Raw genomic sequence first — 14,416 nt, forward strand, 5'->3', positions numbered from 1 at the left:
TGGATTGTGGCCCGCCAGGCTCCTCTGTCCTTGGGATTTCCCAGGCAAGAATATTGGATTGGGTTGACATTTCCCCCTCCAGGGGGTCTTCCCAACCCAGGGATTGAAACCTCATGTCCTGCCTTGGCGGGAGGATTCTTATCACTGAGCCTATGTATAGGGCTTCCCTGGTGAGGCCAGGGCTATGGCCGCACATATAATGCTTATATATATATATATATATATATATATATATATACGGCTTATTTTATATATATATATATATATGACTTATTATATATATAGGGCTTATAAGTATATATAGCCTATATAGGGAAAAAGAAGGAAATTTTGCCACTTGCAGCTACATCTATGAATTTGTAAAGTATTATGCTAAGTGATGGGAGTACCAGACCACCTGACCTGTCTCTTGAGAAACCTGTATGCAGGTCAGGAAACAACAGTTAGAACTGGACATGGAACAACAGGCAGGTTCCAGATAGGGAAAGGAGTACGTCAAGGCTGTATGTGGTCACCCTGCTTATTTAACTTATACGCAGAGTACATCATGAGAAATACTGGCTGGATGAAGCACACGCTGGAATCAAGATTGCCAGGAGAAATATCAATATCCTCATATATGCAGATGACACCACCCTTATGGCAGAAAGTGAAGAAAAACTAGAGAGCCTCTTGATGAAAGTGAAAGAGGAGAGTGAAAAAGTTGTTTAAAACTCAACATTCAGAAAACTAAGATCATGGCATTTGGCCTCATCACTTCATGGGAAATAGATGGGTAAACAGTGGAAACAGAGGCAGTCTTTATTTTTCTGGGCTCCAGAATCACTGTGCATGGTGATTGCAGCCACGAAATTAAAAGACGCTTACTCCTTGGAAGGAAAGTTATGTCCAACCTAGACAGCACATTAAAAAGCAGAGACATTACTTTGCCAACAAAGGTCCATCTAGTCAAGGCTATGGTTTTTCCAGTGGTCATGTGTGGATGTGAGAGTTGGACTGTGAAGAAAGCTGAGCACAGAATTGATGCTTTTGAACTGTGGTATTGGAGAAGACTCTTCAGAGTCCCTTGGACTGCAAGGAGATCCAACCAGTCCATCCTAAAGGAGATCAGTCCTGGGTGTTCATTGGAAGGACTGATGCTGAAGCTGAAACTCCAATACTTTGGCCACCTCATGCAAAGAGTTGACTCATTGAAAAGACCCTGATGCTGGGAGGGACTGGGGGCAGGAGGAGAAGGGGATGACAGAGGATGAGATGGTTGGATGGCATCACTGACTCAACGGACATGAGTTTGAGTAACCTCCGGGAGTTGGTGATGAACAGGGAGGCCTGACATGCTGCAGTCCATGGGGTTGCAAAGAGTTGGACCCGACTAAGCAACTGAACTGAACTGATACTGAGTGAAGTAAGTCAGACAGAGGAAGATAAATACTATATGATATCACTTTTATGTGGAATCTAAAAAATACAACACACTAGTGATTATAACAAAAAAGTAGCACACTCACAGATACAGACAGAGAACAAGCTAATGGTTACCACTGGGATAGGGCAGCCAGGGTTACCACAGGGTGGGAGAGTGGATGGTACAAAGCTTTAAGTGTAAAATACTCAAGGATGCATTGAACAACATAAGGAACACAGCCAATGTTCTGTAATGACTGTTAAACCATTGCAATATTTAGAACTGTATTCACTGATGATAAAGCTATTTAAAATAAAGCAAGGAGTGATTACACAAAATTTGGGATAGTGCTTACCTCTTGTTAGGGTGAAAAAGTGGGTGAAACTAGAGAGAGGAACACAGGAATATTCTTAGGTCACGACACTCGATGCGTAATCTGTGGAACACCAGAATCTGTGTCACCTGGGAGCTAGTTAGAAGCACAGAGTCTCAGGCTGATCCCCTAATCTACTGAATCAGAATTTGTCAAATGATTCACTAGCACATTAAAGATACTTGTAAGTTTCTATTTTAAGAAAGATAGTGCCTAAATATGTGTCTGTTTTAGCAATATTCTTTAAATGGTGTAGATTTGCATGGGTGAATGTTGAGGCAGGGTGGGGGGTACTGCTAAACTGTTGGTTGCTCAGAGTCAACCAAGAGTGTTTTTGCCATCTAGCAGATAAGGAACTCAAAAGTGACTTGCACAATAATATGTATGGTATGACACCAGACAGCTTGGGACTGATCACAGTTCTGCCTCTTTCTAGCTGAATGATCTTAGGAATTTGTGCCTCAGATTTTTCATGTGTAAAATGAGAATAGCAATAGAACCTAATATTGGTATTGAGGAGCTAAATAGACTTAATACATGTATTAATGAAACACTTAAGACACTGCTTGGCACACATAAATGCTCAAAAATCACTACCTACTATTATCACCTATGGATTCATAATTGCACTAAAATAGAGCAACGCAGATTTGCTCAGAAAAATTATCCAAAACTTGGAAATACTGGAAAAAGGTGAGCAGCATATCTTTTCAGCATCATTCTGAGGCTTTCTCTAAATCCTCGGGTGACCAAGGATTTATTTAGGAAAATGAAACTGGTTTGACTGTTCACTGTTGATCAAAGTTCCAGACTTAGTGAAGTTCTGTATTACTAATATATTTTTATCCAGTAGAAATGCAAATAATATCTGTCCTATAGAAAATATAAAATCCCAAAGTTTTCATTTTACTGCCATATAGCACAAGAACCACTTGGATATCTAACCCAACAACCTTGTCTACATTCTAAACTTTCTTTCATTAAGTTGATGACATTTCTTTTGTTAATTTTATTAAGTTTACTGCCTGTAGTTATGTTTCAAATGCTCCTTGAATTAGCCTTAATAGCTACTGTTTTCTTCCTTGATAAATTATATAACCTCTTTGATGTGTTTCTGTTACATTTGGAGAGGTCACAGTTTTCAGTTTTTGAAAACTGGGTTTTCATAGACTAAAGGATACAAGCCAAGTCAATGATAATGCTTGTCTCTAAAGAAAGAGAGGCTTGGAACTAGGGTAGATCACATGGCGATTTCAACGACCTTTAATGTATTATTTCTCTGATTAACAACCAAAAAAGAGATCTGTGATGTATGGCAGAAGCCAACACAACATTATAAAGCAATTATCCTACAGTTAAAAGTGAAATTAAAAAATCTGAAGGGGCTTCCTTGGTGGCTCAGTGGTAAGGAATCTGCCTGCCATGCAGGAGACACGGGTTTGATCCCTGGTCCAGGAGGTTCCCATGGGCCGTGGAGCAATTAAGCCTGCCTGCCACAACGACTGAGCCCATTCGCCAGAGCCTGGGAACCGCACCTGCTGAAGTCCTTGTGCCTATAGCCTGTCTCCCCAAAAGAGAGGCCCGTGTGCTGCAGGGAAGACCAGCTCCTGCTCACTGTGGCTAGGGAAAGGCCCAGCAGCAGTGAAGACCCAACACCGCCAACAGGAAAGAAAGAAAGAAAATTACAAAATAAACAAAATTTTTGCGAAAAGATCTGAAACATATATAGCAAAAACATCTACAGTTACTAAGCCAAAATAATAGACATACGGTATCATATTAGTCTCTGTGTGTTTTTTCTTAAGTCTCCCCAAAGGTGAAGCAGTAAAGTGCCTAAGCAACTTTCAGGGCAAGAAAGTACTATGCACTCATTAATCCCAAATTATTGATGCCACACCATTTAAGAGGATGGAGGCTTCATCTAAAGATTGTACACTGGAGGCCCAGGAGACAAGGGTTAAAGCTTTGAGTCCAAAACTAATTAGCTGTGTGACCTTGGGTAGGAGACTTCTTTTCTTTGAATATCAGTTTTGTTGTCTGTAACATAATTACTGAAAAAATTATTTTCTTTACTTCACTCTACTTATGAATTTTAAACTGTAAATGGAGTGAAAAGAATTGCAAGAAAGTTTTCATTTTTCTGTGGTACATCAGAGCTCTTTAAAATTAGTATTAATATGCACTCCCATGTTTACGGAAGCATCACTCAGAATAGCCATATATGGAAACAACCGGAATTCACCAGCGGAATAATGGATACAGAGCATGTGGTGTATATATATTCAATGGGATGTTCTTTAGCCGTGAGAGAGGCCATCCCACCATTTGCAGCAACATGAATGGACCCCGAGAGCATGAAGCTGAGGGAGAGAAGTCAGACAGAGACACACAAACACCGCGTGACACCACTTACACAAAGAACCTAGAAAACACCTGAACTCATAAAAACAGAGTATAACGGTGGTTGCCAGGCACGGGGAAGTGTGACACAGGTCTGATGCTGTTAAGGGTACAGACTTGCACCAAATAGTAAATCCTAGAGATCTAACGCGAAAACAGTGAACACCGACAAAATTTTTTATAGTCATCAAACTTTCTAAGAGACTGTGTGTGTTTCTGTTAGTCACTCAGTCGTGTCCAGTTCTTTGCGACACTGTGGATTGTAGCTCACCAGGCTCCCCTGTCCACGGGATTCTCCAGGCAAGAATACTGGGGTGGGCTGCTACGCCCTTCCCCAAAGGATCTTCCCAACCCAGGGATGGAACCCAGGTCTCCTGCCTCGGCAGGCAAATTCTTTACCGTCTGAGACACCAGGGAAGCCTTAGAGACTAGATCTTCATTAATCCAACCACTAAAAGGAAATAATAATTACGTGACAACAGAGGCGCTAATTACCATTACAATGGCCACTATACATAAAAGTGTCAAAATAGCAGGCTACACACCTTAAATGGGCACAAAAAGTATGATATGTCAAGTGGATTTCAATTGAAAAATAAAAAACTATAAAATTATATGAAATATAAAAATAAGTAATAAATAATATGAAAAATTAAAAAAAATCAAAGTTCAAACACATACAAAGCAGATAGTATGATCTATTAATTCAGATTTACTTCTTATTCAATTTGAACAGTTAACAATTTTAGCATTTCTCCCGTCAGCACTCCTCCCACTCAGATTCTAACTTTTAATATAACTTATTTTGTAATTGTAATGTATTTTAACATAACTTTTTAAGTTGCAAAAATAATACAGGATTCCCTCCTAGCTCAGTCAGTAATGAATCTGCCTGCAGTACAGAAGACCCAGGTTCAATTCCTGGGCAGGGAAGATCCCCTGGAGAAGGAAATGGCAACCCACTCCAGTATTTTTGCCTGGGAAATCCCACGGACAGAGGAACCTGGTGGTGGGCAAGAGTCGGACACAACTTAGAGACGAAACCATACCACATATACCCTTTAGACTCACCAATTATCTGTTTTTGCCCCATTTATATATGTATATGTCCATAATGAATACATAAAATATGAACGCATGCACGTGTGTGCTCAGTCGTGTCCAACTCTGCAGTCCTCTGGACTGTAGCCTGCCAGGCTCCTCTGTCATGGGATTTTCCAGGTAAGAATACTGGAGTTGGTTGCCATTTCCTACTCCACATAAAATATTAATGTATATAACATTCAAAACCATTATCACTAGACACTTTAGCGAGCAGTTCCTAGGGAAACCCCACAGAGTTATCAAAACTGGGACCCTTGTAATGATATAGTTTTGTCATCGAATCCACAGTTCATATTTAGATTGCTAATCCTCTCCAAAATATATTCTTTATTTTTCCCTATGCATCCACCCAGATAATCTTTTTTTTTATTTGGTTGTCAAATGATCCTTTATTTTTCTTTTTCCTTTGCAGTTCTTAACTAGCTGGGCACTCCACTGCACCACTGTTGATATCATCTATGATGTCATGAGGGTGGCAGCCATCAACATTGCAGCCCACAGACTGGACGGTCCCCAGGATCTCTTTAATGGTTCCAGAAAGTTCTCTAGCGAGAGACCGATGCCACATCTGCCGGGCAATGTTGACGATCTCATCAAAAGTGATGTTTCCACTGTGCTTAATGTTTTTCTGCTTCTTTCTGTCCCTTGGTGGTTCCCTGAGGGCTTTGATGATCAGGGCAGAAGCAGAAGGTACCACCTCAATCTGGGCTTGTCTGTTCTGAATGCTCAGTTTCACTGTAATCCTCAGACCCTTCCAATCACCAGTTGCCTTGGCTATGTCATCACCGACCTTTTTTGGAGACAGGCCCAAGGGGCCAATCTTGGGGGCCAGGGCAGACGTGGCACTGACTCCCCCACCGGTGCACCTCAGGTACATGACTTTGATCTCGTTGGGGTCAAACTTAGGCGGCATGGTGGAGGCGGCTGGTGTCGGATGAACCCGGATTTGGGATGATCGAAGAAAGTTGCACCTTCGCCTCCTCCTAGCCGAAAGCCCCACCCAGATAATCTTAAAGAAAATTCCAAAATCCCTATGTGTATCTTTTCCTGGACTTTATTTTAATGACCATTTGTTGCTGTTCAATCGCTCAGTTGTGTCTGACTCTTTGCTACCCCATGGACAGCAGCGCTCCAGCCTTCCCTATCCGTCACCATCTCCCGGAGCTTGTTCAAACTCATGTCCATTGAGTCAGTGATGCCATCCAGCCATCTCCTCCTCTTTAATGACCATATGTGACCTTTATTTGATGCTGTTGCCTAGACTTTGCTGGTGCCCTAGCTCCTGGTCTCCCCACTGGGCAATCCAGGCCTGACTCAGAGCTCCTCTGTACCATTGCGTCTCAGCTGAGAGCTGCTGGGTCATCTGCCCCGTACTCCTCTTCATCTCAGACACTCACGATTCCAGAACCTCCACCGCCCCCACTCCAGGAGCCTCAGCTGAGCCATCAAGGGACAGGCTCAGGGCAGCAGAGTCAGCTGACAAATAGACAGAGAGCAGGCCATCTCCCCACCACCCACAAAGCAGAGTCAGAGAGAGGAAAAGAGGGGAAAGCCACACCTGGGAGATGATCCGCGTGGTTTCTGCTCCTGCTTAACCATTCCCCTGGCTCCTCCTTGCGCCCATTGGCATTTCCTGTGCTTAAATGCTAGCTTCACTTCTGAAAATACAGTTTTTTTAATTGCTAATGTAGATAAACCACCCATTCCATTAACAAGGCCCCCAGCGCCTCCCTAGATGAGTCCCTGGTGGCTGAAGCCAGGAGAGCTTCCCAGGGAGGGTCAGGCCCCAGGGCTGCCCCTGTGTCCCCAGTCCGCTCAGCGCTCCCCCGCGGCTGGGACACGGGCCAGCGAGGAACGGGGCGCAGCTGGCCTGACCCCCCCAGACTCGCTCCCCGTGGGGCTCAGCGCCCCGACTCGGCCTCCAGGGTTGCAGCCCAGGGCAGGTCCTCAGTGTCCAGCCAAGCTCCCCTGGGCCCTTTAGTAGAATAGCTGGGCAAACTGGCCTCCAGATTCCAGTAAGCTCCCAAGGGGCCATTATCCAGACTTCAGAATTCAGGGAGGAGGCAGAATTGCTCCTGTCTTTCCTGCTGAGTCTTCCTGCTGCCAAGACGGAACCATAAGCTCCAACTCCTCAAGGAGACCCTAACCTTCCTCTGCCTCAAGACCAAAGCAAGTGACCAGATTCTGCAGGGGATCATCCCTTCTGCCCTGAGACTGGCCCTCCCGGGGTCCCAGGAGAGGATGTGGACCCGGGGGTGTTTCAGGGCCTCCCCAGAGCTCTGATCATCCCTTCTGCCCTGAGACTGCCCCTCCCGGGGTCCCAGGAGAGGATGTGGACCCGGCGTGTTTCAGGGCCTCCCCGGAGCTCGGAGCCTCCACCGCACCTGGGGTCAGGACAGGGCAGAGCCAGCCTGATAAACTGGCAGGACCGGAGGCGCCCTCAGCTTCAGTCCTGAGGGCCGCTCTCTGTTCACCTGAGCCGGGTGCCCTGCCATCAGCTCTGACTCCAGAAACAGCTCTAGAGAGAACCCCAAAGACACGGCTGGAGCGGCAGTGAGTCTCGGGATCCCCGCGTGCCGGGCGGGGAGGTTCCTGAGTTCCCGCTGGAGGTGCGCCGGGGGGAGCACCGCCCGCTGAGGTGGGTGATGGTCCATCGGAAGTCCTCCTGAGTCCCCCAGCAGAGCGGGTTCAGAGAGCTGAGGTCGCCTGTCCTCTTCTCCTTCCTCTCCCCCAAATCTGGACGCACCCCACCCCCTGCTCTGCCAGCCTGTCAGCATTTCCTGAGACCCCACTGCATTCAGGGGTCCCCGGGCAATCTCCCAGCTCCCACCCACTACGTGGTCATAATCGAACATGGAGTGGCATGAAAGTTAATGTATTAATTGCCCTGTTTCCAGAACTGTGCTAAGTATAGTGACACGTGCCGTCTTTCACGGAAACTGAGGAAACTGAAGCTCAAGCTGTCTTTGCCGTGCATTTTTTGCCCCGTAAGTGTTTACAGGGGAGGTTAATTCCCACTTGCAGGCCCTCATCCCTTCCACAAGGCTCCACCTTCCTCATTTCTGCAGGTCCAGCCTGTGGCGTCTCTTTCTGAAGCCCTCGCTGGTCCCTACAAAGGTTCCTCCAGGCTCCTTCACTCCTGAGTCACAGGAGTCAGTTTGTCTTTCAACATGATTTCAAGATCCTAAATGGTCAAAGTCATGCTTAATGCTATTTTGAACAGTAATTGTTTAAATACTGCTGAACAACCTCAGTTGTTCAAATATTCTTGCATAACTGTAACTGTTCAAATATTTGCTATTCTCTTGATAGAAAACTTAAAACAGTCTCTGCTTTCAGAAGTTACAGTGTGATAGAGAAACAAAACCACCCAGCAGGGGGGAAAGAGACTCAGAAACGTTGACCAAGCCCCGTAAGCAATTCTAAATGCATCCGTGTGAGTCAGATGCAACCTCCAGATGAGAGCGGCACACGGAAGGGAATTCAGCCGGGTGAGGGGAGGCCCCAGCAGGGCTGAGGCAGGACATCGGAGGCCCTTCACTAGCTGGGAGCCCTGGGTCCATCTGCAAGGCTGTCAGTCAAGGCCATCAGTGAGCATTCTCACAGATGGGCCTCTGAAAGACTCCCGCGTTCCTCTGGGAGTCGGGCGGGAGGAGGAGGTGAGGAGGGAAGCCAGTCTGTGTGGAGCAGGGAAGACGGAAAGAGAGGGGAGCGGGAGAGGAGGACCAGAGACCTCACCTACTGGGAAGCAGGATGAAGGGGCTCAGCCTAAACCCAGAGCTGAATGAATGTGTGTGAGTGTGTGAGAGTGTGTGAGAGAGTGTGTGTGAGTGTGTGTGTGAGTGTGTGTGTGTGACTGTGAGTGTGTAAGAGTGTGTGTGCATGTGTGTATGACTGTGTGTGTGAATGTATGAGTGTGTGTGTGTGAGTATGTGTATTAGTGTGTGTTTATGTGAGTGTGCGTGCGTGTGCGTGTATGACTGTGTGTGAATGGGTGTGTGTAAGAGTGTGTGTGTAAGTGTGTGTATGAGTGTATGTCTGAGTGTGTGCAAGTGTGTATGCGTGTGAGCGTGTGTTGTGAATGTATGAGTGTGTGAGTGAGTGTGTGTAAGCGTGTGAGTGTGTAGTGTGTGTGAGTGTGTGTGTGTGTGAGTGTGTGTGTGGATGTATGAGTGTGTGTTTGTGTGAGTGTGTGTGAGAGTATGTGTATGAGAGTGTGAGTGTGTTTATATGAGTGTGTGTGTGTGAGCGTGTGTGTGAGAGTGTGTGTTTATGTGAGTGTGCGTGTGACAGTGTGAGTGTGTCTGTGTGCGTCAAGGGAATCTGGCCGCCGTCTCAGGAGACAAAAAGGAAGCCACTAACATGACTGTGGACCAGAGACTCGCGGACATTTTCATTCGGGCAGAACGAAGTCGCTCAGCCAAGACCGCCGCGAGGGAGCGAGGACGGGAGAACTGCCGCGGGCCCCGGGGAGGAAGCAGGAGTAGGGGCCCGGCAGCGCCAGGGTCGGGCGTGTGAGCGGACTCTGCCGCCCCGCTGGGAGCCTGACTGTCAGCGCTGCGTCCTGCGACCGGTGTGTGCGGATGCAGGCACGAGAGAGTGGGGGAGGGACCTCACCTTTCCTGATGATTTTCTGTGCTCCAGACACTCAGAGCTTTTCCATTCATTCACTGCATCTAGGCCACAGAGCAGTCCTGTGTAGATGTGATCTCTACTTCACAGGTAAGAAAAACAAGACAAAGATACAGCTTCTCCAAGGAGACACAGTCACTTAGAGGCAAGCTGAAATGAAGACTCAGGTCCGTCTGCCTTCACAGCCCGCGTCCTGCCACTAGAGTGTGACCCTCCCGTGCATCTTGCAGAAGAATGACACTCGCCTGCCGTTCTCCCTCCTTGCACCTTGTACAGGCGGGCGCACTCAGCAAAAATATCTGTTAAAAAAACAAAAGAAAAAGTGCCAAATGTAAAGTGGACATATTGCTTAAGTAGTCTAGGGATAGAAGACTTGGCTTTTCCCCCCAAAGGTAGTTATAATTCCCCTCATGAAACCAAACAGAAAACAAAGATTAATTATTTGTAGAGTCAGTAATTACATTGAGGGGAGGAAGGAGGAATAGGAGTACTATTATTACCAACACAAATTTAGTTCTGCTATATAATTTACATGCATAATCCAACTGAATCCTTATGAAAACCTCATGAAATAGGTTAGAATACATCACCTGTTGTACAGTTAGGGAAACTGAGTCTTAGAATGGTTAAGTGAGTTGCTCAAACTTATGGAAGTAGTAAGTGTCTGAGTGATGGTCAGCTGTCACCTCTGCAGATGCCGCCTGGAGAACTAGCCCTCGAAGCTGGAAACTACACCCCCGTCACCCACTTCATCTTGCTGGGATTCTCCATGACCCAGACCTCCAGAAGCTTCTCTTCGGAGGCTTCCTGCTCGTCTACGCCATGACCGTGGTGGGCAACCTGGGGATGGTGGCGCTCATCCTCACGGACTCCCGCCTCCACAGTCCCATGTGCTTCTTTCTCAGCGTCCTCTCGTTCCTCGATATCTGTTACTCCTCGGTGGTCACGCCCAAGCTGCCGGTCGACCTTCTGGCCTCTGACAGGTCCATCTCCTTCAAGGGCTGCGTGGTCCAGATGACCTTCTTTGTGATGCACGCCACAGCTGAGAGCTTCCTGCTGGCTTCCATGGCCTACGACCGCTGCACGGCCATCTGCCGACCTCTCCACTACGGCTCCGTCATGAGCAGGGGCACCTGTCTCCAGCTGGTGGCCGCTTCCTAGCTTTCGGTGGAGCTAATTCTGCTCTTGAGACTGGGAATGTCTTTGCCCTGCCTTTCTGTGGGCCCAACCAGGCACCGCACTACTTCTGTGACATTCAACCCCTTCTCTGCCTGGCCTGTGCCGACACAGCCACGGCAGGTATGGTCCTCTATGTCTTCTCCACCCTGGTTACTTATCTGCCTGCTGCCCTCATCCTCACCTCCTACGGCCTGGTTTTGCTGGCCATTGGGAGGATGCGCTCAGCAGCTGGGAAGGAGAAGGCCCTCTCCACGTGTGCCTCCCACTTCCTGGCCATTGCCATCTTCTACAGCACCGTCATTTTCATCCACATCCAGCCTCATGGATCCACGATGATGCCAGCGGCCGGGTAGTGTCTGTCTGTTACACCATCATAACCCCATGCTCAACCCCTTCATCTACAGCCTCCGCAACAAGGAGGTGAAGGAGGCCCTGCAGAGGAAGCTCCTGCTAAACCCCACGAGGCTGTTTGTCGGCAAGAGGAAGGCATAGCATCTTCCAAATCAGACTGTGATCTGTCCTAGCCAGGAGCGGCCTGGTTTGGAAGGAGGGGGAGGAAGAAAGAAATAAACAGCAAATACCATACTTTATACAGAGGGTTGCTAAAGCAACTTTGCATCTATTATCACATTCAGTCTTTGCCTTACACAGTGAAGCAGCCACCCTAAGGATGATCTCATTCTACAGTCGAAGGATATTTCACTCAGTAAACATAAGTTAATAACCTAAAGCAATTCGTAACAGAGCACGTATTATATTTAGAACTATGAAGAATTATATTTAGCCTGGACATCTGTGGATATTCATGTAGGGGCTTCTCTGGGAGTCCAGTGGCTACGAGTCTGTGTTCCCAGTGCAGGGGCCTGCGCTTGACCCCCGGTCAGGGAACTGGATCCCACTTCCCAAGTGAGACGTTGTTGTTCAGTCGCTCAGGCGTGTCCGACTCTGCAACCCCACGGACTGCAGCATGCCAGGCTTCCCTGTCCTTCACGTCTGTCCAAGTTTACTGAAACTCACGTCCATGGAATTGGTGATGCCATCCAACCACCTCATCCTCTAAGACCTAGCACAGTCAAGTAAATAAAAATAAATGTTTAAAATAAACCAATAAATACACATGCTATATGGTGAGTGTGTGCGTTTCAGAGAATCACACAAACGAGGAACATGAACTCGACGTAATTCAAGGTTGGACGCTGGGCTGCAAGGCTCCGAAGCTAAGGCAGAGGATTTTAACGCTACCCTCCTGGCGGTTTTCTGTGTGCTGGTTCCCTGGGGCCTAGCTGCTGTGCGCGCGGCTCTCTCTGATTGCGGTGCGGAGGCTTCTCGTCGTGGCGGCTTCCCTTGTTGCGGAGCAGATGCTTCAGTGGCCGCAGCTCACGGACTCCAGAGTGGCCTCAGTAGTTTGGCCCACCGGCCCAGCTGTTTCCTGGCTTGTGAAATCCTCCCAGACCAGGAATGGAACCTGTGTCCTCTCCATTAGCAGGCCGACCCCCGTCCACTGTATCACCGGGGAAGTCCGAGACAAAGTCTGAACCCGGACTGTGCCGGCCTCACTCTGAGATTTTTGGATCATCAAAAGATTTTTTTCGGATCTATCTTAAGGATGTGATTCTTAATATAGACAATCTTACTATACAAAGAGGCTTATCACAGCATCATGTTTGAAAACAAAAACTTGGGAGAAACCTAAATATTCAAAGAAGGAAAAAACTGAACCCCTAAATGTTATGTTTATGGAGACGACATAATAACATGGAAAACAGGAGGTTAGAACAGTCTGATTGCAACAGTGTGATAAAAGGGACTAGGAAAGCCCTGGAGGAAAACACAACATGCAAATGATGGTAAATGCTGGTCCTACTGGAGTAGTGGCGCTCTGGGAAGAGCTTTTTCTATTTTCCTCAAACATTTTGCAAAACTTTTTTAATGAGAATGTTCAATTTTGATATTTTATTCTAAAAATGAATAATTTAAAAATCCTTTCCAGTAAACTAATCATGAAAATATCTTACTTTTTTGTGTCTCCTTCCAGAAAGTGAATGTTTACTAAATTCTTCCTATGCGTCACATTCCTTTAACTAAAAAACCAAGTTTTTAGTACACACCTACCATTAAGGTCAGGACTAGAACATTATGGTGAAGAGACTTGATAAAAATTAATCTAACTCACTCAGCTGTGAAAATATGTATGAGGTCATCAGGTACAGCACAGCGTGGTAGGACCTACCCAGGTTAATATCCAGAACACGTATTACGTAGCTTTATGCTACAGTGACAAACGCCACAAACCCCACTGTCAGTTAACACCAACAAGGCTTTTACCCATGCTAAACTGGAGACACACCAGGTGACCAGACTGTATCCATCCATCAGTATCTGGACCCCTTTCATCCGACAATGCCATCATCTCAAACTTGAAGAGCCCTCCAAGACTGTCGGGGGGAAATGATCAAGAAGGTCATGGAGAGAGGGCTTAACTACCTGGCCTGAGGTTGGCTCACATCACCCCAGCCTCTTACAGCTTTAGCATAACTGCAGAAGAGACTGGGAAATACAGCCTTCTTAGTCCAGACACAGGAAAAGTAAACGAGATTTCATAAACGCATCGCTTTGTCTCTGTCACTGGTCACTCGGGCAGTTGATTACACCATCTTCTGTACGGAGTTCTAGAACACCACCAGATTACATCTGAAATAAGCTCTGGCTGACTCATGTGCATGCCTGCTAAGTCCAGTCAGTCGTGTCCGACTCTGCGACCCCAGGGACTGTAGCCCACAAGGCTGCTCTGTCCAAGGGATTCTCCAGGCAAGAGCACTGGAGTGGGTTGCCGCACCCTCCTCCAGGCTAGCTTATGCTTCTACATGGTTGAGGTGACCCGTTTCTCAGGGTGGAAATGTTTGAACAGCCTTTGCTTGTCCTGAGCCACCTCTGTCATTTTCTGAACAACACACCAAGACCGTGACGCCGCTACAAGCAGCAGAACGAATTCTGAGACCTGCTAGTGCTGCCTCAAGCTGCAGGTCACAGTTCCCTGGAATTCTAAACCTACTGCATGAATACAGTAGTGTTTACTAAGAGGGAACTTAATCTAAGTCTAAACCCTGCAATGTATCACCCATGAGTGTGTACACACAAACACGTTCTTCAAGAGAGAATAAGAAACGACAAAAAGGGAAGCATTTTGAAAACATAAAGTCAGAAAACAAAAAGTAAAGATAAATGTGCATATGATACAACTCTCTGGTACAATTTAAAATTAGTAGATCAGGTGCTGCCCACCTCCACTAAACACATGTTGAACAAATATTTATACTTTCAGT

General features: G+C 46.7%; 1 protein-coding gene and 1 pseudogene across 1 annotated transcript; one reads left to right on the top strand and one right to left on the bottom strand.

Moving 5' to 3' along the window:
• Positions 1–5,670: 5,670 nt before the first annotated feature.
• LOC110141867 (large ribosomal subunit protein uL11-like) lies at positions 5,671–6,287 on the bottom strand. The gene has a single exon (XM_070472820.1). It carries the CDS (start codon positions 6,193–6,195, stop codon positions 5,698–5,700), a length of 498 nt encoding a protein of 165 aa, XP_070328921.1. The 5' UTR covers positions 6,196–6,287; the 3' UTR covers positions 5,671–5,697.
• A 3,634-nt stretch (positions 6,288–9,921) lies between these two features.
• Positions 9,922–13,102, top strand: LOC110136753 (olfactory receptor 5AP2-like; annotated as a pseudogene).
• Positions 13,103–14,416: the final 1,314 nt, after the last annotated feature.

Source organism: Odocoileus virginianus, chromosome 10 (genome assembly GCF_023699985.2).
Source record: "Odocoileus virginianus isolate 20LAN1187 ecotype Illinois chromosome 10, Ovbor_1.2, whole genome shotgun sequence".
NCBI lineage: Eukaryota > Metazoa > Chordata > Mammalia > Artiodactyla > Cervidae > Odocoileus > Odocoileus virginianus.

What these genes read in the sequence shown, in the direction of transcription:
- LOC110141867 (XM_070472820.1), bottom strand. Translation starts at nt 6,195, where the DNA reads ATGCCGCCTAAGTTTGACCCCAACGAGATCAAAGTCATGTACCTGAGG.